Source organism: Chiroxiphia lanceolata, chromosome 11 (genome assembly GCF_009829145.1).
Source record: "Chiroxiphia lanceolata isolate bChiLan1 chromosome 11, bChiLan1.pri, whole genome shotgun sequence".
NCBI lineage: Eukaryota > Metazoa > Chordata > Aves > Passeriformes > Pipridae > Chiroxiphia > Chiroxiphia lanceolata.
This window is the reverse complement of record NC_045647.1, coordinates 18,200,534-18,216,150: the sequence shown is the minus strand read 5'-3', so window position 1 is coordinate 18,216,150 and position 15,617 is coordinate 18,200,534. Positions and strand designations below refer to the sequence as shown.

General features: G+C 47.4%; 1 protein-coding gene and 1 non-coding gene across 3 annotated transcripts in view; both read right to left on the bottom strand.

The window, feature by feature from the left end:
- IARS1 (isoleucyl-tRNA synthetase 1) overlaps positions 1-13,586 on the bottom strand; it is a 97,852-nt gene extending 84,266 nt beyond the window's left edge. Inside the window, exons 1-6 of one of the 2 annotated variants that reach the window (XM_032698972.1) lie at positions 13,143-13,586; positions 10,174-10,263; positions 7,496-7,615; positions 6,860-7,016; positions 6,287-6,406; positions 2,831-2,913 (exon numbers count right to left, since the gene is read on the bottom strand). In XM_032698972.1, the coding sequence (XP_032554863.1) occupies positions 2,831-2,913; positions 6,287-6,406; positions 6,860-7,016; positions 7,496-7,614 (479 nt within the window). In that variant the 5' untranslated portion in view covers position 7,615; positions 10,174-10,263; positions 13,143-13,586. Of the gene's footprint in view, positions 1-2,830; positions 2,914-6,286; positions 6,407-6,859; positions 7,017-7,495; positions 7,616-10,173; positions 10,264-11,292; positions 11,353-13,142 lie in introns of those variants that run through there. The other variant, XM_032698970.1, reaches the window with a different exon arrangement.
- On the bottom strand, positions 9,490-9,624 carry LOC116792561. Its single transcript, XR_004359184.1, has one exon. It is a non-coding gene; the product is annotated as a small nucleolar RNA SNORA84 (small nucleolar RNA).
- Positions 13,587-15,617: the final 2,031 nt, after the last annotated feature.

The following is a 15,617-nucleotide window of genomic DNA, read 5'->3' as shown; positions in this document are numbered from 1 at the left end:
ATCCCCAGTGACACCTCACTGCTCCATGAATCATCATCCTCATTGTTCAGCTGCACTGCAGAGCCTCACACCTATTGCAAAAGGCACTTGGGAGGGTGAGGCAGCCAGAGAACAGGCACATCTGCTGTTCCAGGCAGGAACTTGTCATTGTTCCATATCCCTTTACTCAACGTGTTCAGTAAGACGGAGAGAGGAGAGGGAATCCTCCCCATCATGTGCCCTGTGTGCCTGTTGGGCCTGGCTCAGGGAAGGCAGGGTGTGATTCCAGAGGTCCAGCTCTCCCCTCACACTCCCTGGTACCTCCTCCCAGGGCTCTGTCCCTCAGTGGAGCTGACAACTGTCTTTAAAACAGAATTAAGCTCAGCCCGCAATTGCTAATTCGGGCACTAGATGGTGACAGGAATCTGATCAACCAACCCTTCAGCTGTGCAGGGGAGCAAAGTCAAAGCCCTGGGCATCACCCCCAGGCTCAGTCTCAGCTCTCACAGCACAGCCATCCCCTCATCTCCTCAGCATTCCACGGGCTGTTCCCCAGCACCCAGGGAAAACTGCTCCCGAGGGGTAAACTCACTGTGTAACAAGCCAGCAGTGAAGACAATAACTTACTAGTTGTTCTTCTTCCCAAAGCCCGTGTGTTTCTTTCTGACCAACTGCAGATCAGATCAGTAACAAGTTTAAGCTCACACTAAACTGCTCAAATTCACTGTATGTGTCTCATGAGCTGTACAAAACAAATAATTAAGAATATATTGTATGTTTGTTCCAGGCCAGCTCAAGAACATCATTCTCGCTGCAGTGTTTCAGTAAAGGACACATTTTCATTGAGATCTGAGCAGGATGAAGGGTCAGAGACACACATTCTACAGAATTAGAACTTAAAAAGTTCTTTTTAAGTTATTGAATATGTGAACAGTTGACTACATCTTTACATGAGAAACCACTGCAGTATCACCTGCTAATGACACCAACCTTTAACGCTGAAATATTCTGCCAATTTTATGGATGGATGTTTTGTTGTAAGTCAAAATTTAGCAGGCTGAAAATTCAGTCTACTCAGCCATCATATGACATAGCACCAAAATGCTTACAAAGCAGTCATTTCCAAGAAACCCATTATAAAAGATGAAAAAGAATCAATTAGAAGAGAAGCATGCTAGAAGCTACAGCTCAAAGGAACACTCCTCATGGATATACAAAGTAACTTCAGCAACACATTCTCAGTCTGATGATTGTCTAGGAAACCATCTGATTTATTTTCTTCTATTTTTCAGAAATTGTGCATTACCCTGTCAAAAGCACGGCTGCAATTACATTTACAGGGCTTTCTTTAAGCATTATCCCCCTTACTCCTGAAACAGGCATCCCACATTTCTTTCCCATTCCCCTCCTCCATCCACTCTGCAAACACCAGTGGTTTCACCTCCTCTTCTGCTCGAGACCAAACTGGCAGTGCCATCACGTGTCCCTCCACGTCTTAGAGACTCTCCAAAAACCCAAATCTTTACAAAAAAAAAAGACTCTCAAAAATTTATTTCATTACATGATTAAATGGAAACTTAACAGCAACAGGAAGAAAAAAAAAAACCTACAAAATTAAGAGCTTGTCTGCCTACATACTTCCTGAAATCTCGTACCTTTGAGGCTTCAGATCCAAAATTTATACCCTAAAGTCTGTATCAAAGCAATTATTAGAAGAGGTAGCCTCTGTAACACAAGTGAAAGACTAGAAATTTTCTTTCAAAAGTGGAAAAGAAAAAAAAAAGAAAAAAAAAAGGCTTGGGCTGGTGAGAGAGACCCTGCAGCTTGCAAAAGTCAGGTTTGTTTCTTTAAGATGCTTGTTAAACAGGATTTGAGGTACCACTAAGTATTTTTATAACTTACAAAATAAGGGTTTCTTGTTAGTTTTTGCTTTGTAATTATGCTGGGTTTCTTCAGCTAAGTTAGTCAAACATCTGCTGCCTTCCCACCATCCTTTCAATGCTCACTGAAAATTCCCTGGCACTTCTGCCCTTTCCAATGGCTCCAGGGACATCTAGAAGGTCTGTCAATCCTTTATCTAACTATATGCAACTAACTACACAATTAAAGGTTATTAGTAAAACTAATACTAAAGAATAGGCATATAAATACTTTAATATGCATAGAATTTGATTTTCAATAGCTTTTTGTCAGCACATACTCTGCAATTCACCTTGTAGTTCCATCACCCAAAGGACTCAAAGTTGCCATTTCTTCACTGTGTTGGGCCAACCTGATTCTCCTTAACCTGTAATACTGTCCTTGTCTTTTGAAATTCCAACAGGCACCCTGAATACACTGCCAAAACACCCAAACTTCACTAAGCTCTGCACCAGGAGTCCAAGACAGTTGCCAAACTGTGCTGCCAAGGAAAAGGTAACAGCAGATTCACAGCCTCTACATTCAGGCTGGAAGATGAGGTTTGGAGGTAAACTGAGCTTGGACAGTTTGCCCATTTGCAGGTGACAGTGTGAAGAACATCAAGAATGTAGAGATATAATGTAATTTCCTAAACCAAGTAAGGAACATTATTAATAGCTCTTCAGAATTGCTTTGAAGTCGACAGGGAGCAGGAAGATTTCAGGGCTCACTAAAATCAGTATTGGTGTACTTTAATTTGGAAAAACCCTGCTATCCTGAAGAAGAAAAAAAAAGTAGGACAGTAAATTCCCTCCCTTTGACATCAATACATTTCAGATTGCCTGATGTTTATCTGCATTTGGCACATTTCAGAACAGTTCTAATGATAAATGGACCAACACATGTTTGCAATCTTCTTAACATTTCAAAGCATACAATGCATGTAACTTACCACACAGACTCCATGAACTCGGGATACAGAGTTTTATAATCATTTTCAAAATCAATCCACCGTCCTAATCTGGTAACACTGAACTGTTAAAAGACACAAACACAGAGATTGAAAGGCACCTCAACATCCAAGATCATGGCACATTACCAACATTTATTCTCTAAAACAGATGGATTTTCAAGTGCAGTGTTTGTCCCATATTAACGAAACACATCTAAGAAATATTTCAGCCTGATAATAGTTCCAAACAGTGTATTTAAACAAGCAAAAATAAGGAACAAATGAAACCATCATTGTTTAGAACCAAGGTCACACAACAGGCAAATGTGTTCAACACAGCAGAAATGGTAGATCATGAGGATCATTCATCAAACAGAAATGGTGGATCATTCAAGGTTCAGCCAAGGTTCAAATGCCTGAAAACCGCTTTTCATTACAGTGGCCTCACTTCTATTTTTAAAACTACTTGTTGCAGAGACAGTCAAAACCCAGAACACGTAGTCTATCAGCTTTCAGTTACATGACAACCTGATGTAACTTGAAGACAAAGAAATGCTGAAAGAAATCGATACGTGACAAGTTATTAAACTATTCCAGGGCCAACTGCCTTCTTGGACTTCCCAAAGCCAGGGGAGGGCTGCCAAGGGCCACAGGGCTGACAGGTGTTGGTCCCTGTCTCAGCACAGACTGTGCTCACGGGCACAGAGGATGGGCTGTAATAAGCCAGCTCTGGGATTCACTTGGAATGTGGGACTCTGCTGATTTCACAGCTCTCCAGAGCCCTGCTCTGCCATCAGCCAACCCAGAGACACCTGTCCTGAGCCCCTCAGGCACAGCCCACTCTGACCATCACACCAGCCAAGTGAGCACAAGGCAGATTCATTCGCTCACTTCTGCATTTTCACATAACACCTGAGCTCCTGAAATGTATCAGTTTGGATTCTGACCTTCAAGCCACTCTGACATTCCACTAATAAGATCTAAAGCCTAGGACTGATTACCACAAGCATCCACAAAGCTGGAGAGTTCTGTTTGGTCTCAGCACTGAAAGACCTTACACAGCCAAGGAACCTTTTATATTTTTTCCACAAGCCTCAAGCATTTGCTAGACACTCCAGACAGAAAATAAACACTGTATGTTGGCAATTCCTCTCCTAGCAATATTCCAATACATTTGAATTTATTACAAGTCAAAAGATGTTTAAACAAATTTCATTATTTTTATTAATAATCTAAAATATACACCTATACATGGAAATTTACGAATTTATGAACAAAACAAGATACAAAATCCATTCATCATGCAAAAGACTGATCAGCACTGCAAAAACACCACCTTCTGAAGACACAGCAAGTCCAAAGGAACAACTGTGGAAAACAAAACACAAAATGTTCTGGGTTTGGCTGGGATAGAGTTAATTTTCCTCCTCACAGCTGATACAGTGTGGGAATAACGTTGGTAACACACCACTGGTTTAGTTGCTGAGTAGTGCTTACTCCAAGCAAGGAATTCTCAGTGTCCCATTGTGCCAGGGAGGAACTGCACAGGGAGCTGGGTGGGAGCACAGCCAGGACAGCTGATCCAAACTGGCCAAAGGGAGACTCCATAGCCCAAAATGTCATGCCCAGGACAGAAATCAGGGGGACTTGGCCAGGAACCCCCAACCACTGGGCAGAGACAGGCTGGGAGTGGGTCAGCAACTGTACCGAGCATCACTTCCTTTCTTTGGGGTTTATTCCTCCCTCTCCTTTTCATTGCAATTATTATTACCAGCAGCATTGTTATAATATTTTATTTTGTTTCAATTAAGCTGCTCTTATCTCCACCCAAGAGTTTCCCTTGTTTTTCCAATTCTCTTCCCCTTTGAGCCAGGAGGGAGTGAGTGACTGTGTGCTACTGGGCTGCCAGCTGGGGTTAAACCAGGACAAGGAACCAGAAGGAATCTTGTTACTTTTATTTCCAGAAGCAACAAAGAATCATTAACGATGGTTTTAAAATACAAAATTTCAGAGCGTAGATTCAAGATTTTTTTTTTTTTTTTCAAATGTACAATCCCTGTGCTTTTCATCCAGCCACTTGCCAAGACTCAGGCCACAGCTCTTCTACCAAATACAGCTCTAGTGTCTCCAGATACTGGCTATAACCTCAAAATGCTCCCCAGGTGCAAGAGGCAAGTGATACTCAAATAAGGAGTTGCTATTTTGATGAAAAGAAGGACATCAGGACTAGAAAACATACAGAGGAGTGTGATGAGGTAGAACAGCTTCTGCAGGAAGAAAAACTAAATAATTAGGGCTGTTCTGCCTAGAAAAAGGAAAAAACTGCTGGTGAAGATAAACATTTATTGGAAAGCATATTAAAGAACTACAGTTCTTCAAATTGCATATAAGAATGCCTTGATACAGACTCTTCAGAGGCCATCAGCATATCTAGACTCAAAATGTAAACAGATAGAAGTCCTAGAGGAATAAAAAAATGCCTGAGATTATAAATTAGGGGGAAAAAAATAAAAATTCTTTGGCTTAAGAAGGCCTTGTGGCATAAAGGCTGAAAAAACACGGCCTGTTCTTCCATCCTTCCTTTGGCACTTGTTACTGCAGGCTGGCACTGTAAAACAGGCACAGCCAGGAAAGCACCTGGGCACTCCTCAGCTCCAGAAAACCAGGGGAAAAAAGAGTCATCACTTCACACACACATCCCACTGACAGCAAATACAGAGTTCTGGGCTAAATGTCCTTTATTCTGGGCACACTGCTAAGGACAAAAATAAGGAGCATCAAGTTCTATGCACAGGATGAATATTATTCTAAATTAGAAAAAAAACAACTGTGCATTTCTTTAAAAAATATCTAACCCCTCTACTTCAAACAGCTCTCCAACCACAAGAGTCTGCATAGAACAATGTTCTCCCTAAATTCATGGGAGGCAAAATATTCTCTGGGAAGACTGAGGGTTTACCCACACCTATTGTGACAGAAAAATCAGATGCTAGAACTTCTGTTCTTCCAAAAGCACGAGCTACTCCCTACACTCTGCCAATGAAATGACTGGGGAAAGGGAGAGCAGAAAAGCAGGGAGGTTAATGTGCTTTTTCTTTATTGTTCCACTTGAAAACCAAAGCCAGATCTTTCAATTTTCTACAGAAGGAAAGGCACAAAGAAAGAGACAATGCTCAAGGTATCTGTTATTTGTTCAGTGTATCTCATTAGACTCTTTGAGCTCCAGGTAACCTGCAAATCACCTTCCTCTGACACCAGAGCAGTCTCTGTTCTGAGCCACAACGGCGCTCTTCGTGTTCCCCTTTCCGGATCACGAGTGAGGAACACACAGAAGCTTAAAGATATGAGATTTATGTTCAGAATCAAATAAAAGGATGAAGTTCACCCTTACTGAAAAACTTCTGCACGCATCCATTTAGAAACATCCAGCAGAACGTGGGCTGTGCCTTCACTTACCTCCCATTCCTTGGCGTATCTCATCACAATCCCCCTGCACTGGTTGTTGTAGGATTCAATCCCCATCTTTGCCACATCCTCCGGCCCTTTGATGCCCAAGGTCTTGTCAATCTCATACTCCTGGGAGCATTGAAACAATGTTAGCAAAAGCTTTCAGGATTTCTCTGGATAATTTATGTTCTGTGCATTCTGCTGAGGCTAAAGGGCCTGCTTTACCCTCTTGAGATGCTTTCGTGAGTACTGCACCTGAACTAGGCAGGGATTTCAAAGGCTTGCCCTGGTGCAACTGTTTCTGTGCTATCTTTAGAAAAATGAACAAAAAAAAAAAAAAACAATTTCTGAAAAATGTACCAAATAAATACATGTTTATAGCAATGAACCAAGTGCAGGTGACCAGGAGGAAGCTCCTGAAATCACCACACACAAACCCCAGAGCAAACACAGTGGCCACAGAACTTGCATTTCTCTTTTAAAAAATCTGCAAGGGCAACAGAAACGTTGCTGATAAGCAGGTATGACAACATGGAAAGAGCAACCAACAGACACATCTGTGGGCAAATTTATGACACGTACCACAGGTAAGCCATGGCAATCCCAGCCAAACCTTCTGTCAACGTGAAAACCACTCTGATGAGCAAATCTGGTCACAATGTCTTTGATGGTTCCTGCCAGGATGTGGCCATAGTGGGGGAGCCCAGTAGCAAAGGGGGGGCCGTCGTAGAAGTTAAACCTGCAACACAGAACAGTCTTAATTGAAGCAAACACTTGCCTTCAAACAGGGTAAGTCTAAAAGGAGCTTTTGATTCTTATGTCTTACTAGGACAGCATCAGTTTCTTCCTCTTCCATTGTCAGGTGTCACACTGGCAGGCGGACTAGAGGCAACGTTGCAATTCAGTTCCTCCTGACTGCCAGTTCTACCAAGATTCCTACAGCTCCACAGCTGGCACACCTGGCAAAGAGCTGGCCTTGCTTACCTGCACATGTCTTTTATAAACCCACCAAGCAGGAAGTTACAGGTTTATTACCACTGTTTGAACATTGCTGATGCTTCACAAAGTGAAATCTAAGGGGCAGTGGCAGGACAGCAGCACGAGCCAGGGGCAAAGGGAGCAGCTGCTGCTCACAGAGCCAAGGCAAAGGAAAGAATTACAGGCAAGTCAACCCTGCACTGTCACACACAGCTGCTACAGCTTTGAACAGATCCTTACCTGGGTCTGTTCTTCGATTGCTTCAGGCATTCTTGGAAACAATTCAGATTTCTCCAGAGCTTCAATATCTTCTCTTCCTCGTTTGGAAAACTTATGTTTTCTGGAACTTGCTGAACCATCCTTTCCCAGCAACGTCCAAGGAGAGAAAAGAAAATACATATTGAACAGAAGGGAGAAAAAGTAACTTCTCAAATACAACTTAATGTCTTACAAATCCATACCACCAAACCACAGCTCAGTTTTCTGAAGAGCTTCATGCAGTGCAGACATGGAAGCAACCACCTTAATCTAAAAAAAGCCTAATTTTGACCAAAGTTTTGGAACAGGAAAAGGATTCTCCATTCATTCAACTACAGTTGTTCACTTTTTATTATGCTTTTATTTCGGTTTCCTGCAGAAAGGGCAAATTATTTTTTGGTTACAAGTTTGGGGTTTTTTTCTTTTGGAAAAGTTTCCAAGTTCAAACTGACCCTCCAGCAGCAGCCTTAGTTTAAGTGCAGGAATTAAGACTACTGAAGAGATTCCTTTCCATTGTACATCTACTCCCAGCATTTAAGTGTTTAAAGCAGCACTTTTCCATCAGGCCAGGCCACCATTCTCACATGCCCCTGAAAGCAGTCAGACTGCAAATAGCACATTTGAGAAAGATGAACATGTGGAAAGAATTCAAACAGATGAGGAAAAACCTCCAAGACCTCAGCTGTGAATCTTCAGAAGCTCTAACTTACAGATAAGAAGGGACTGGAAAGAGATTGTGGTTTTGCTGGTTTTTCCCTTTAGTTTTGTAAGTATATCAGACCTAAGCCACAGTGGACTACCTCTTGCTGGCCATTTCCTGAAAGTCTTTTTTTCTTTAGTGGGTTTTGCCCACCAGAGCCCAAAGCCATTCTCAAATTCTGAAGAATGCCAAGTCAATGAAAAATCACTACAAGCAAAATAACGTACAAGCAACACAGGGAGGAGAATTCTCAACATGATAAGGAACTCACAACAGAGCTGTCTGCTGTTCCAGACCTGCTGCAACATTCAAAGGGCTCAGATTTCAAGAAAATGCACAGCAAGCACGAAGCAAAAGCTGTGGGGAATAAGGATAGTTAAGAGAGGGGTTCCCTAAGACAAGAAAACTGGTTATGGAGATTGTAAGAGATGACTGCACAGAATAAACAGGTTCTCCCACCTCTGACTCCAGTGCTGCTGCTCCTGAGCACTCACAGCAGAAGGAACTGAGCACTCAAGCTCCACTCAGCACTGCAGAATTACACACGATGGCATAAGGACTGAGTCTTCTGATTTACTCAGATTTGTAAACACTAACCATGAGCAGCAACAAATGTAAATGCATGAAGACAATACTTCCAGTTACAGCTGACAGGCTGCCTCAATTCCAAAAGATTTACTTAAATGAAACCCAGATCACCACAGAAACTGCCAGCTCAATGCACTGAGCCCAGGTGAAAAAAATGTGCCCCAAAATGAAACCTCCAGACCAACTCCATCACTCAACCTTTTTGTATTAATGACAGATCCACTAAGGAAACCTGATTCATCATTATCATATTATTATTATTGAGGATCCCCCAACCTGGTGCACAGGTGACACAGGAGCTGGAGGAGAAGTCATGGGCTGCCAAGGAACATGTGGACACGGCCTGGACATGTTCTTAAAACGATAAGAACCTCTTAAAAAGGTAACAACCAGCCTTAGCACAGTGAGTTACACTGTGCAGGAGAGTTTTCATCATCCTTCCTTGGAACACTAATTAGGCCATGTCATTCCTCAGTAATGTGATCACAGAGACAATGGAGATGATAAAAGAATGCAGCCTTAAAGCTTCTCCCCTCCAAGCCCACTGATCTGAGGGCCGAGGATCTGCAGGTTTTACTCAGATCAAGCTCAGCCCTCCCAGTTCAGTGATAACTGCAGAGGTTTGGGAGACTGGCCCAGCTGCCAAATGCAGGTGATCTCTACCACATGAAGGCAGGGTGGAGGTTTGGGGTGTGACTGTGACCGGGCTGTGGAAGCTGCTCACAGGTCACAGATTCCACGCAAAACTCACAGTGTCACTGTTGGCCCACTGCTACCCCCTGGGGCACTGCACGGGCAGAGCAGTGCCCAGGAACCACAGGGCACACCTTCACACACACTCTGAGCAATGCCAAAAGCTTATTGCATCAGAATCATGAGGGGGGGAAAAGTGACTGATGAGAATTCCTGTGTAAACATCACTGCAGGGAGGGTTTTTTTTCAAGCTACCAAGCAGAATTTTAAACAGACTGACTTCAAAGACAAAAACCACATTGAAAATCTGTCTATGGCTCAAGCTCAGCGGAGCAAAAAAGCCAAGATTTAACTATCAGTTTATAGACAGAGGCATAAATATCTGTGTGCCTACAGTAAAAAATGCTCATTACTATAAGCAACTTACGTATTTTAAATCAGAAAAAAACCAAGGATAACTGATAACTCTGAACACAGACTGAGCAAAAACACCACAAATGATGTTACAGAGGTTATTATACAAATGTATCTAACAAAACACCACTCTGGACGACACTCTAAATTTACAGAGAAGTTAATAAATACAAGGGAGGTTTCTCTATTCATTTTCTTCTGACAAAAAGTGTTAAACTTTAAGACAATACATCACCAAAGAGGCTTTTTTTTTAAACACACTCACTTTTCTAGAAGATAACAACATTCACTAGGAAAGGTGTCAAATTCTGGAGATTGTACTACAGCAGTCTCAGACTTGTGCTGGGCTCCTTATCTAGAAGAAAAAATTAACAAGCATTAAAATCATAAGAGCAAGTTAGAATGTGCTTTTTTAAATACTAATTTTTTTAAAATAAAAAAATAAATCCATGAAAACACCACTATGGATGAAATGAACAAATATTTCAAAAATTTTTTGGACTTATCATACAGCTAGATAGATACAGATAAGTCAGTTTTACCCTGTATCTCATGAGGTCTTAAGAAATTTTTGTCATCATCATAATGCCTTAATTAAAAATGAAGCATTTGTCACTATAAAAAAAAAAAGAGAAATCTAGGTTATTTGGAAATAACTTTGAACTACATAGTTTTATTTAAAAAAACTCAGCAGTGGCAGCTGAGTTAGCAAAGCAGCTGTCATGTGACAATTAAATTCTGCTATTACCTGACAGCTGCTTCCTAAGCATGGGGGGAAAAAAAAAAAAAAGCTTTCTGCAGTTTCCAGAAGGCTCCGAGGAGTGGGGAAGCCAATATGTGCTGGAGATACCAAATACACCACAGCTGCAGCAATTTCCTCAAAAATCCCCCTCTAGTTAAAGGATGCTGAAGGGAAAGTTGAAGACATCTTACATATTGAAAGGCACATGAAGTTCTTTGTAAAAATAATTAATAAAATTAAGATTTGATAAGTATTAAGGCTCTGCAATAAGACCTTTAGCAAACACCTGGTTTAAGCCTAAATTCCAGGAAAAAAAAGCCAAGAATCTGTACAGTACCCAGGGAGTAAAACGCACATAAACGTGACGTTGTACACACAAGACACACGAGCTGTAACGCCCGAAAAGGCGCTGATAACATCAAACCCCCGCAGAGGAGCTGCCGGCCCGGCCGGACCCCGTTACTGCGCTCCGGCCAGTGACAGCACCGGCACCTGCTGGGCCGGGTTTATGGGACACCCTACAGGTGCCGCCCGGCCCGCACAGTCCGTCCCGCCTGCGGGGTCGGCCCCGCACCCCTGGGGCCGGCGGGGAGCCCCGGCCCCGCACCCCTGGGGCCGGCGGGGGGCCCCGGCCCCGCTCACCTCCGTCCCGCCATGATGGGACCGCGCCCGGCGCCGCATGGCCGGAACCGCCGCCGCCGCACCGCCCAATCCGCTCGCCGCTCTCTCCGCCCGCACCCAGCCCGCTTTCTAAGGCGGTCGCCCATTGGGCGTGGGCTCTGCCGGGAGCGTTGCGTCACAGCGGCGCGAGGCAGCCCGGGAAACCCTTCCCGCGTGCCCGCCCCGCAGCTCCTCATTGGTCGGGGCGGGCGGGGGGCGGGGCCTGAGGGAGGAGCCGGAGGGGCCGCGGGGGGGGCGGGTCAGTCCCTCCCGGACCGCGACGGGGGGCGGGTCTCCACAAACTAAAATGGCTTTTTAAATTGATAAACGGTATTTCGTGGGCTGCGGGCCCTTTCCCCTTGGAGACCTGCGGGCCTGAGCGTGGGACAGAGTGAAAAGATTCCCCCGCCACAGGATTTCCCCTCACAGACACGAAAAAGGAAACAGTGAGAGCCTAAGAGTGAAACGAACTTGACCTTTGGGTTGAGGCCCCGGCGGGAGCAGTGCCGGGTGTCGTGGATAACCCCATCCGGCTCTATCCCAGCCAAACCAGGACACTGGGCTTCTCCCAGTAACTGGACACCAAGGGCATCCGAGGGACTCCACCAAACACCTCTCAGGAGCTTGACCTTCCCTCCACTGAAGGGATACTGTTAAATATCTAGAGATACCAATTCTTAAGGCTGTAACTACAATACAAGCCCCTCCTCTGCTGCTACACTCCAGCTTAAAAAAAAAAAAAAACAACACCTAAACTTGTAGGTGGGTTCCTACATGTCAAAGGAAAGGTAGTAAAGATTTGAAAAAATGTTACCTCTGGCTGGCAACCACTGTCAAATAACAAAACATTCAGTTGGCTAAATCCCAACCACAACAGGTCATGGGGAATGAAGGTCAAGTCAATAATGGCACAAACAGTTCAGCTGCCTCCATGTCATGATTTCCTATTGCTCTAAAAACTCTGGAACTAATACAAATGTAGGTATCAATAAAATGTTTCAATAATGGCTTTGGATTTTGATTTGCAGGACTGGGTACGGGATGAGCTCGTTGGTCTGTCCAGGGCAATGTCTCAGTCTGTGGATCAGGGACAATCCTGATGTGAAGGGAGCCACGTTAGCTGGAATTCTTGCCTGCATAAAGAAGCATGAGATTGTTTTCTACACAGAATTTTGTACATCCCTCTAGAACAGCTAAAAGGTGGGCTCAATCTGCACCACAACCAGAGAAGCAGAAAATGAGAACCAAGGCCAGACTAAGCAGGGTTGACCAACAGGAGACAGGGAGAGACTGAGTGCATGTGCTTGCCAGGGCAGAGTCTCCTGTACAAACACAGAGATCCAGGATGATCTGTATCCTGGAGGAAAGCTTGGAGTGGCAGAAGTTTATTTCAACACATGCTGCTGTCTAATGCATCTGGGAAAAATCCTGTGACAACTCAGGACCAAAGGGAGGAGGGCTTGGGTTCTACCACAGCATGTGGCATTTCTTTATAAACATCTTTATATACTCTGGAAGCGCTGCAGCCTCTCCCTGCTCTCACATTCCCTCAGATTTCAGAGGCTGCAGGTTTTTAAACAGCTGTGACTGGTGCTTGCTCCAGTGCCAGCTCCTTCCACTTTGGCATTTAGTTTGTAAAACATACAGGTGATAAGGCCAGCTGACTTTAAAATATCATATAACTCCTGAATGGAATTTAAAAGAAATGAAATACAAATGTCAGCAACTTGTTGTTAGCAATGTTGATCACAAATCCATTTCACCTTGTTCTTCCCTGTACATTTTGTACTTCTTTGCCCCTCACTATCAAATAATAATAAAGTGTTACTTACATGGGAGTTGCTGCCCTTGTTCAGGCACAGCCTTTACTTGGAACCATTTGGGCAACGCTGAGCTCATTTTTTATAAAGAAATTGGCCATGAAGGGGTGAACAGGGAAGTCACTGTCAGATTTGTTATATACAGGGCCAAAAAAAAAAAAAAACAAACCAAAGCCGGTTTGAAAACCAGGGGAAATTTGTAGCAGAGGGACCAAGGCCCAGCACGAGTAACTGGGGCAGTCCCCAAACTACAAGAATGAATGTCTCTGTTCAAATTTTTCACTATACTGATGAAAAAGCACCGATTCCGCTGGAAAGGCTAAAGGGAATTTAAAAAACATCCTGAAGGTTCAAGAAGAGACTGCCCCGGCGTGGGGCCGCTGAGGGGGCAGGCGCTGTCGCTGAGGCGCGGGCACCATTTTGTGGGACCCGCGGGAAGGTCACCACTCCCCGCCCGCACCGCCGGCCCCAGCCTGGAGCTATGGGGGAAGGGCGGCAGCAGGCGCTGGCAGAGAGACCCGGCGCTTTTCCAGTGCCCGGTGACGGCCCCAGGCCACCCCTTCTCCCTCCCCACTTCCCCCGCGGCCATTTCATCACCCCCCACACACACCCCCCAGCGCCCCTCACGGTGTGCGCAGTTTGCGTAGTGCCTCTGTAAGGGTCGGGTGCCGTGCGCAGTTTGCGCAGCGGCTCTTTAAGGGTCGGGTGCCGTGCGCAGTTTGCGTAGTGCCTCTGTAAGGGTCGGGTCCCGTGCGCAGTGGCTCTGTAAGGGTCGGGTGCCGTGCGCAGTTTGCGTAGTGCCTCAGTAAGGGGAGGGGGCCGTACGCAGTTTGCGTAGCGGCTCCGTAAGGGTCGGGTGCCGTGCGCAGTTTGCGTAGTGCCTCCGTAAGGGGCGGGTGCCGTACGCACTCTGCGTAGCGCTGCTGCAAAGACGGGCGGGCAACGGCGCTTGCGCGGGGAGCTGAGCGCAAACTGCGTTCGTGAATAGGGGATGAACAAACACTGCGGCCGCAGCGCTGGGCCGAGCCAAGGCGCGCCTCGGGGGAAAGATCCCGGGATAACGCGGGATAACGCGGGAGACGCGAGCTGGCGCGCAGTGGTAGCGCAGAGCGGCCGCGCTCCCCGGGCGCGGAGGGCGAGGTTTGCCGGGGGCAGGCTGGCTGAGGAGCGGCCGTGCTCCCCTTGCGTCCCCCCCCGCGGCGCGGCGGCGGTTGGATTGCGCCGGAGCTGATAAATAGGGGGTGCTCGGGAGCGCGCCGGCAGTGGGCGCGGGGCGGCGGGCGGTGTGGGCCCTCCGTGTACGGTCCCTGTGCCTCGGCGCCCTCCCCTCCCCTCGCTAGCTGCGCTCCCGGGCCCTGCCCCGGCCCGCCGTGCCCGGCGCAGCGCTGACAGCCCAGCGGCGCCCGGCCGGGGGAGTAGGCGAGACCATCTCCGAAGCGGCGGCTTGGAGCCCGTCAAGCTGCCGCGCAGCCCGCAGCCCTTCAGCCAGGCTATGCGCTGCCAACGGGCTCCGCTCAAGAAAAAAACAGAGCGGATCGTGAAAAGGTAGAGGCACCCGCAGAGGCCCCTGCAGGGCTCTTGGGGAAGCGGCCGCTGAGCCCGGAGAGAAGCAGAGGACGCGCCGGGGAGGCGGCGGCGCTGGAGCGGCGCGGCGGGGGCGTCCCGGCGGTGCGGAGCATGTGAGAGGCCGGGGGGCCGCGATGCTGCGACGCGCGGGGCTCGCCGTGTGCCCGCCCTGGGAGCCCGCCCGCGGCCAGGGGCTGCCGGGGGACTCCTCCCCGCCGCCGCTGAAAGGCGCCGAGCCCCGGCGGGGCGGCAGCCGGTCCCGCTGGCCGCCCGGGCGGCGCGGGAGGGCCCCCGGCGGGGCGCGGAAGCTGCTGGGCAGCCGCACGCACAGCCACTTCCAGCACCAGCAGCTGCAGCAGCAGCACTGCCGCGCCTTCCGCCGCTGCCACCGCCCGGCGCGGCCGCGGGTGCTGCTGTCCTTGCGGCCCGTCAACGTGCTGGGCCAGCGGGCGCCGGGGATGCGGGCGCCCCGCAACACCAACCAGTTCCTGATGCGGGAGAAGTACCAGCTCATGCACCTGCGCTCGGACTCGGTGGGCACCGAGAGCGGCGGGTCGGACTGCGAGATGGACCCGCTGGACATGGACTCGTACCTGGGGGTGCTGGAGAACGCCCGCGGGGCGCTCATGGAGTGCGCGGGGGAGCCCGGACCCGCCGCCCGCTCCCCGCCCGCCCGGGCCGGGCCCGCGGGGTCCCCGCAGGAGGAGAGCCAGCCGTACTTCCCCTCCGAGGACGATGTGATCGAGAGCGAGCTCTTCATGGAGAGGGACTTCCACGAGTTCTGCAGCAGGATCGCCTGAGCCCCTTTGGCCGCGGAGCTTTATTTTTTTTTTTTTTTTTTTTGCGCCTCGGGCGGTGGGAGAGGTTTATTTATTTCTCAGCCGCTCCTTTGCGTTTTTGTCAGGGGGGCTGGCTAATTTT